We start from the raw sequence: 9,832 nt of genomic DNA, 5'->3' as shown, positions 1-9,832 counted from the left end.
CTTGAGATTGTTGAATTTAGGATCCCTTTTCCAATATTTCGAGCAAGAGAAGAGAGAAAGAAAAAGAAGAAAATGGGAGAAAAGCTCACGGGTAAAGAGAAGAGAAGAGGGAAAAAGAGAGGTGTGCGCCAAGCAAGAGACAAAGATTTACTCAAGAAGGGGTTGTGTAACTTGATTAATTTCGAATTACAACACCTCTATTTATAGTAAAGGAAGTGATAGAGTCCTTATACAATTAACCTTTCAATCTCCTAATTACATTCCAAGTCTAACTCTCTAAGACAAGTCTATCCTGAAAAGTTAACACAATCTACTAGAAATTTAATATAAGTTGAGCTATAACTCTTCTTCAATAACGTGGACATAAGGGAGGAGGCTTAGCTCGTGGCCTTATCTTTATGGGTCCCACTTGATCTTCAAATCTTCTAACTCATTTCAGCTTGTGCTTCTTATCTTCATAACTTGTACTAGCTTGGGTGAGGACTTCTTGGCATCCCACGTCCTCATGGTGGGTCCCCCCAACTCGTGCACCATGGTGGGTCCCACATTGTAATAGAGATAATAGGAGAAAGATGGAAACTTTTGGATCTGGTTATCATGGAGTATGAGTTAAATGAAAGAATGGGTATAAAAAGTAAATGTATTTCCAAACATCCTTCTTGAGGAGGTCGTGGAATAAGAGGGATATGTGATGGAGATAAAGAAGGATGAGATGGTTCATACTTTTAGAGTAGGTTGGGGTGACAAGGAAGGAGTGTGAATAGATTCATAGGTTTTTGGAATGAAGATATCATTTGGTTCATGAAGAGGAGTTTGTGAAAGAGAGTTGGTAGAGAGAGGAGATGTGATGCAGGAGAAGCGTGAGGCGGATACGTAATCGGATCCGTAGTTGGATCCATTTTCTGAACCCGGTTTGGGTTTGTTTGTTTTGAGTTGTAGCCCGGGCTTGTCGGGGGCTTTGCATTTTGGTTAAAACTCATTCTATGTACAGGGGAGAGGGAATTATTAATTGTGAGTGATATTGAATAGAAACATGAGGGTTTTCTCTCTGTTTTAGGGTGACCTATTGCCATTTCCCCCACAAATTACCGGTGGAATTTCCAGCAGGATAATCAATATCCTGTGTCCGACGTCAGTTGGTATCAGAGCTTCTGGCTGGGGAAGAAGCTTGGGTCTTGCCAAATACGCTACGGTGACAAGCAGCTAGGGCAGAATCGACGTCGTCACCGTCGCCGTGGCAGGAACTACCGTTGCCGTCGCCGTAGAGAGGGTTCAAAACTTACCAAAAACAGGGGCGCCAAACCTGACGTTTTGTGGTGCCAAAACAGGGGTCGTCTGAGAGAGGAGACCTTGCGCGAGAAGGGAGAATCTAGGGCTGTTGGAGACAACGGCTAGAGAGGGCCGCTGAAGCAGCGCGATTTCGGGATAGGGGCTCTGAACTTCCGATTTTGGGAGATTTCAATAGCATCCAAATTGTTTTGTCTTGGGGGAAGCGCAGTCGGTTTCGGGAAATTTTGTGAGTTAAAAAAAAAAAGTATGGTTGGTGGTCATCACGAGCAGCATCCGAATGAGGAAGCTCCACACCGTGGCCGTAATCTTCAAAATGTGATGATTAAAGATTTACAGTGGCAAGTCGTGAAATTGACTCAACTTCTGGTAGCGTAGGATTTCAGTGATCATGAGATGGGAAGCCACGATTCCGATATCAACTTCAAAATCCATATCGCGATCATGCTCAATTCAGGAAGCACCGCGGTCAGGGAGATCGACCTATAGACCTCAGTTTCAGAGTGACTCTACCCGAGTTTTCTGGTATGTTACAGGTCGAGGGATTCATCGACTGGTTGCAAGAGATAGAGCGTCTCTTTGAGTATAAGGAAGTCCCAGATAGTGTCAAGGTGAAACTGGTTGCCATCAAACTCAAGGGCAAAACATCTGCGTGGTGGGATCAGTTGAGGCGATCAAGAGACCAACAAGGCAAGGCCAAGATCACTGATTGTGAGAAGATGAAGATGAAGATGAAGGGTCAATTCCTTCCTTTCTGTAGAATTTAGGATCTCATGAAAGGAACTTTAGATCAACAAGAAAGAAGAAGAAGAAGAAGAGAGAAGGAGAAGAGAAGAAGAAGAACGTGGAAGAAGAGAGTTTGGATTAAGGGAGAAGAGGGTTGCGTCAAAAAGAAATATGAGGGCTGGACAAATTTGTGGAAAGAGAAGAGAGTGCTTCAATGCCCTACCTCTTAGCCAATGCCTTTATTTATAGTTTTACAATACCCTTAGGGCTACAACTTGATAAAACAAAAGACATAAAAGGAACACATATTTACACTTCTATGCCATCTTTATGGAAAGTACCATATTTTACACATATGCCACTCCTTTGACGTGTGGGCTTCTTGTCTTGAGCTTGTGGGCTTGAGCCCATCTTCCAACACTCCCCCTCAAGCTGAAGGAGAAAAGACATCATAAATACCCAGCTTGCCACATATAAACAATAGGATTTTAGATGTAACGGGTTTAGTGAGAATATCAGCCACTTGCTCTTGAGATGACACATGTTTGAGAGAGATTATTCCTGCTTGAAACTTCTCCCGTATAAAATGACAATCCACCTCAATGTGTTTAGTTCTTTCATGAAAAACTGGATTTGAAGTGATATGAATGGCTGCTTGATTATCACAATGAAGATTCATGGACCCCTTTTTATAAAAACCTAGTTCGGTAAGAAGGGTCCTAATCCATAAAATTTCACTAACGGTATGGGCCATAGCTCTATATTCTGCTTCAGCACTAGATCTTGCAACCACATTTTGCTTCTTACTTTTCCATGTAACCAAGTTTCCCCCAACCAAAGTACAATATCCTGATGTAGATTTTCTATCATCAGGAGATCCAGCCCAATCTGCATCTGAGAAGCCTTCTATGTTGAAGTGCCCATGTTTTTTATACAGCAATCCTCTTCCTGGAGCTCCTTTTAGATAACGTAATATTCTCTCTAAAGACTGCCAGTGGGTAATTTGTGGTTTGTGCATGAATTGACTCACCACACTTACAGCATATGATATGTCTGGCCTAGTTACTGTGAGATAAATCAGTTTTCCCACGAGTCTTTGGTATTTGCCAATATCAATATCTTCTTCATTTGTGGCACATAATTTTACATTTGTATCCATAGGTGTGTCAACTGGTCTACAACCCTTCATTCCTGTTTCTTCAAGGAGATCCAAGACATATTTCCTTTGAGACAATATTATCCCATGTTTGGATTGAAGAACTTCTATACCCAAAAAATATTTAAGCATACCAAGGTCTTTAGTCTTGAATTCCTGACATATCATCTGTTTCACCTCTTGTATGCTCAAAGCATCATCACCGGTTAAGATAATATCATCCACATATACGGCCAATAATATTTTCCCTTTGACCGTATCTTTATAATATACGGAATGATCAACCGAGCACCGATGAAAACCAAACCGTAAGAGTGTTTGACTAAATTTATCAAACCATGCCCGAGGGGACTGCTTAAGCCCATATAAAGACTTTTTTAACCGGCATACTGACTCCCCCTCAACCACATAACCAGGTGGTTGAACCATATAAATTTCCTCACTGATATCACCATTTAAAAAAGCATTTTTAACATCCAACTGATAGACGGGCCATGAGGAGTTAGCAGCAATAGATAAGATGATGCGTACCGAATTCAATTTTGCAACAGGAGAGAAGGTCTCCTCATAATCTATCCCATAGCACTGCGTATAGCCCTTAGCAACCAATCGAGCTTTAAGACGAGCAACCGATCCATTCGGATTATGTTTCACTGAAAAAACCCATCGACAACCAACAGGTCTTTTACCTTTCGGGAGTGATGTTAAGTACCAGGTTTGGTTTTTGTATAAGGCGTGCATTTCTTCATCCATAGCCGCCTTCCATCCTGGATGTCTCAAGGCCTCTTGATACGACTGCGGAATGGAAGTAGAAGAAAGGGATGCAAGAAACTGAAAACACTCAGAAGACAAGCGATGGTGAGACATAAAATTTGAGATAGGATGCGAAGTAGTACAGGAGTGACGTTCTTTTCTTAAAGCAATAGGCCGAGTATCAAATTCAGGCCCATACATAGGAGGAGAAGGACTTACCTCGGGTGGATCCGACAACTCCACAGGTGAGGTACGGCCGGTGTATCAGGGGATGGATCCACTTCAAGATTGAACGGCACAAGCGGACAAGGAGTAGAAGAAGGACAAGTCCATCCTGGAGGAGCATCATGGGAGGAGTAGAAGGGAGTGTCCTCAAAGAAAGTCACATCCCTAGAGATAAACATCCTCCAAAGGGTAGGATTGTAACAGACATAACCTTTCTGGGTGCGAGAGTATCCCAAAAAAATGTACTTCATAGACCGAGGATCAAGTTTATTTTTATGTGGAGATGTAACATGAACAAAACATGTACATCCAAACACTTTCAAAGGAAGAGAAAAAGAATCTTCACCACTAAATAACACAGAGTAAGGAGTTTTATGATGAAGGACTGATGAAGGTAACCTATTAATGAGAAAGCATGTTGTAAGTATAGCATGAGGCCAATAGAAATAGGGTACCTACATGGAGTAGAGGAGGCCCCGAGCAACTTCAAGAAGATGACGATTCTTCCTTTCAGCAACACCATTTTGTTGAGGAGTATAGGCACATGATGTTTGATGAATAAGCCCATTACTCTCACAAAATGATTTGAAGTCATGAGACATGTATTCCTTAGCATTATCAGATCTAAGGGTTTGAATTTTCTTCCCAAATTGTGTCAAGACCATAGCATGAAAAATTTTAAACAAAGGAAGAATTTCGGAACGCTCTTTAAATAGATATAACCAAGTCAGTCGAGTAAAATCATCAACAAAAATGACAAAATATTTAACTTGGGAAATATTTGAGACACATAAAGGGCCCCATACATCAAAATGTATTAGCTCAAATGGAGCAGTACTTGTAGTTGTAAGACGAGGAGAATATGTACTCCTGACATGTTTACTTAATTGACAAACCTCACAACTGATATTAGAAAGTCCTTTTAAAGATGGAACCAATGAACGAAGTGAAGGGGTAGACGGATGACCAAGTCGGTTGTACCAAAGTTGGGCCTCGGATGTAGTGGAAGATAATGCAGCTAATGGTGGAAGAGTGAAGTAGTACAAACCCCCCTTTTCATGGCCGCCACCAATCACCCGATTCGTAGTGAGATCCTGAAAGACACAAGAAGACGGTGAGAAGGTGATAGAGCAATTTAATTGTTTGGTCAATTGGCTAACCGAGAGCAAATTTAAAGGAAACTGAGGAACAAACAAAACATCTTGAAGGGGAATAGATGAAGTAAGAGAGGAGGAACCTTTGCCAAGGACCTTGGTTTGGGTACCATCAGCAATAGTAACGAATTTATGAGGGTAACAAGGAGATAAGGACTGCAACAAGTGTTTGTTACCTGATAGATGTTCGGAGGCCCCGGAGTCGATGATCCAAGAGGAAGAGGAAGATGAGGAAGAAAGCATACCTGAGGCAATAGTAGTGGCAGCAGTAGATGATGAGGGAATAGATTATTCCATGAAGGACTTCATTTTCTGAAATGCAGCATAGTCCTCAGCCGTAAGAGTCACATTTCCGGATGATGATTCAGCCTTATCTTCATTTTTCTCAACGTTAATTGAGACTGGGTTAGCTGTGGCCTAATCAGGCTTGCCATGAAGTTTCCAGCATGATGCCACAAGGTGGTTCTGACGGCCACAATAAGTGCAAAGTTGAGGCTCAGTACGGAAAGAATTTTGACCCGTTCTACCACCTCTATTTTCAACCCCTCTCATAGTTCGACCCCCTCTCATATTTCTGCCCCGTCCTCGGAATGAGGAAGATGTTCCCCGATTGCCAGAGAACATCGCCGATGGAGAATCAATAGGAGAAGGAGGGGATGGATCTGGTATCCTAAGTAATGTAGCACTAATATCATCAAATGATAGAAGAGCAGAAGAACTTAGAAGTTGAGTTTTGGCCACCTCAAGGTATGGTTTAATATTCGATAAGCAAATGGCTGCTACCAAAGCTTCTCTTTGTCGTTCTTGGACAGCAATATAAGTGGAATATGGCTGAGCTAGTTTCCATTCTTGAAGAAGATCGCGAAACCGTGCCAAAAATTCATGAATATTATCTCCATGTTTCATATGCAGCATGTTTTGTAAGACATCATATATTTTTTGTAATGAAACAGTGCCTGAGTAAAGCTTGGCACAAGTGTCCCATATGTTCTTGGCGGTTTCCAAGTGGACCACATTGTTAGCCACCTGCTCTTCCATGCTATTAATGAGCCAACTTATCACCATGTTATCATCCTTAACCCACTTGTGGTAGGACACATCTCCTTCATCAATCGGAGAAAAGTTAACAATGTGGCTCAAGAGGTCACGAGTAATAAGAACCCTCCGAACCGATTGTGACCAGCTCATGTAATTGGAGATACCTCTAAGTGGAATTGTAGTCATACGGAGTATATCACTCTTATTACTATTGTATCCAATCTCCATAATGAGGCAAGTAAAATATGGAGGTCAAGTGAAAAAGGCCTTCTTCAAAGAACAATTACTCTATGTAATTTGAAGAACCTGTAGACCAAATCAATCACCAACAAAAGAGAACAAGAACCAATTTCTTTCACACGGGAAAGCACCAAATTATCAACAAATTTGTGCCTTTAGAAAGTGATAATAACATCCAACCATCACTCAACTTCTCTTGTATTCATAAGAACAAAGAGAAGAAAATAGATGCAACCGATTAGGCCTTAATCCAAACTCCAACACAAACGAGCAATAGAAAAAAATTTAGAAAAGATTTAACGACAAACCAAGACACTTGGAAGAGATTTATCTTCAGCTCATGGGAGACTTCAACGTAAGAAAAAATTCAATTGTTGAAGTTAAAAAAAAATGGAACTACAAAGGGTAAATGGCTGTTGGCATTTCATCAAACATATAATGGGCATCCAACAACATAACACAAACCCATGGGCAACCTTAAGTAGGAGAAGATACAGAAACATGTGCTAGAATTCTACCTCAAATGAGATGGATCCAAATTACATAAAGGTAATTGAATTTCACCCATCAATCTTAATAAGAAGCAAACAGCAAATGATCTTGATCACTCTTGTAATTGATTTACAAGGAGTCAAGATTATAACATCAATTTAGTCATAGAAATAAATCTTTACAATATATAAAGATTTATCTTGACTTGATGTGACTCAAAATTCAAGAAGTAAAGAAAAACAGTAAAAGGAGTATGTAAATAAGAAAAGGAAACAAAAAAAAACGTAAGTAAGAAGATGATGAACTTATCTCTTTATGACTGAACTCCTTTTACAACTTCTTGAACAGATTTCATAATAACTCCATGAAGAGATCCTAAACTCCTTGCTCTGATACCATGTAGAATTTAGGATCTCATGAAAGGAACTTTAGATCAACAAGAAAGAAGAAGAAGAAGAAGAGAGAAGGAGAAGAGAAGAAGAACGTGGAAGAAGAGAGTTTGGATTAAGGGAGAAGAGGGTTGCGTCAAAAAGAAATATGAGGGCTGGACGAATTTGTGGAAAGAGAGGAGAGTGCTTCAACGCCCTACCTCTTAGCCAATGCCTTTATTTATAGTTTTAAAATACCCTTAGGGCTACAACTTGATAAAACAAAAGACATAAAAGGAACACATATTTACACTTCTATGCCATCTTTATGGAAAGTACCATATTTTACACATATGCCACTCCTTTGACGTGTGGGCTTCTTGTCTTGAGCTTGTGGGCTTGAGCCCATCTTCCAACACTTTCAGCTACACACAAACCTTGTTTCAGCGACTTCATTTGTTGCAGCAAGACCCAAGATCAGTGGATGATTACACAGAGGAGTTCTATCAGTTGATCGCCCGAAATGACTTATCTGAGACAGAAGACCAGATGGTGGCACAGTATTTGGGGGGGTTACGACAGCCCCTACAGGATGTCCTCAATCTTCACTCACTGTGGACCATTTTGGAAGCAAACCAGCGTGCATTGGCTATGGAAAAATAGCAGAACAGAAGGCCAATGGTCAGAAGCGATCACAATAGCCGACCAGTTCACCCCCAAGAATTTCGTGCTGCCCAGCAGCCTCCCCTAGGTACTTCTAACTTAAATATTTGATGTTTTCATTGTGGTGAGTCGGGACATAAAGCTACTGAGTGTAGGAAACCTGCTAGTCAGAAGGGCAAAAATCTTCTGATTGAGGAAGATGTGGTAGATTAGCATGAGGAACTTGGTGAACCTGTGTATGATGATGATGAGGATGGAGAGGTATTGTACGGTGATGGCCATGAGACTCTAGTTGTTTGTAAGAGTCTATTGACTCTCAAGGGGGATTCAGGGGATGATTGGTTGCGAACCAATGTTTTTCACACCACCTGCACAGTAGCAGATAAATTCTGCAAGATGATCATTGACAGTGGCAGTTGTGAGAATGTAGTGTCTGAAGAGGCTGTCCAAAAATTACAGTTGTAGACAGATCTTCATCCCAAATCGTACAAATTGACGTGGCTAACTAAAGGCAGTGAGGTAGTAGTAAATAGGCGATGCCTCGTTTCTTTTTCCATCGGCATGAAATATTTTGATAATGCTTGGTGTGATGTGGTATCTATGGATGCTTGTCATGTATTGTTAGGCCGCCCTTGGCAGTATGATCGCAGTGTTATTCATGGCGGTCAGAAAAATACCTATTCCCTTAGCATCAAAGGGAAGAAGATTGTGTTAGCCCCTCATCGGGAAGGCCCCACTCCTACCCCAATAGACGATCCTCCTAACCTGCTTTCAATGTCTAGGTTTCTCATAGAGATAGAGTAGTAAGATTTAGTCTATGCTATACTGCCTTGCAGGAAGAGTGTCACAGATGTGACTCCTGATTTACCAGCAGAGGTGCATCAGCTCCTAGCAGAGTTTTTTGACCTAATGCCAGATGACCTTCCTCCTGGACTACCGCCTATGAGGGATATTCAGCATTAGATTGACCTTGTTCGAGGGTCCAGTTTGCCTAATCGGCCGGCGTATCTCCTCAACCCCAAGGAGTCTGAAGAGTTGCAGCGACAGGTGGTAGAGTTGTTGGATAGGGGTTACATCCGTGAGAGTATGAGCCCATGTGCAGTTTCTGCCTTACTGGTGCCGAAGAAAGATGGCTCGTGGCGTATGTGTGTTGATAGTCGAGCAATCAACAAGATTACAGTGAAGTACAGATTTTCCATTCCTCGCCTAGATGATATGTTAGACCAGTTGTCCAATTCTAAGGTCTTCTCCCAAATTGACCTTAAGAGTGGATACCACCAGATCAGAATAAGCTTGGAGATGAGTGGAAGACAGCGTTTAAGACACAACATGGGTTGTATGAGTGGATGGTCCTACTGTTTGGGTTGTCCAATGCACCCAACACCTTTATGAGGTTTATGCATCAGATTCTACGGCCATTTATGGGAAAATTCGTTGTTGTGTACTTTGACGATATCCTCATTTATGGTCCGACGTGGGCATCCCATTTTGATCACCTCCGTGTTGTTTTTGCGATGTTGCGGACGGAGCGCCTGGTCGTGACTCGACTGAAGTGTTCTTTCTTCACTACCTCAGTAACTTTTCTTGGTTTTGTTGTGTCTACTAATGGTGTTCATACAAATCAGTCGAAGATAGATGTGGGCTTGGAGTGGCCCACACCAAAGACCTTGCACGATGTCCACAGTTTTCATGGCTTGGCGTCCTTCTACCATCGGTTCATTCGACACTTC

At 41.5% G+C, this 9,832-nt stretch overlaps 1 protein-coding gene across 1 annotated transcript; it reads right to left on the bottom strand.

Moving 5' to 3' along the window:
• Nucleotides 1–2,590: 2,590 nt before the first annotated feature.
• Nucleotides 2,591–3,250, bottom strand: LOC137955868 (secreted RxLR effector protein 161-like; the record flags this gene model as incomplete). Its single annotated transcript, XM_068803050.1, has 1 exon — nt 2,591–3,250. A coding segment is annotated over one exon (660 nt), but the record flags the coding sequence as incomplete, so codon positions are not given.
• Between the last annotated feature and the right edge of the window lie 6,582 nt (nt 3,251–9,832).

Source organism: Aristolochia californica, unplaced genomic scaffold (assembly GCF_029961685.1).
Source record: "Aristolochia californica isolate CCGP_79_NKW_82.1479 unplaced genomic scaffold, dmAriCali1.0.hap1 SCAF_2, whole genome shotgun sequence".
Classification (NCBI taxonomy): Eukaryota; Viridiplantae; Streptophyta; class Magnoliopsida; order Piperales; family Aristolochiaceae; genus Aristolochia; species Aristolochia californica.
The sequence above is the reverse complement of the archived record's forward strand: the minus strand, read 5'-3'. Positions and strand labels throughout refer to the sequence as shown.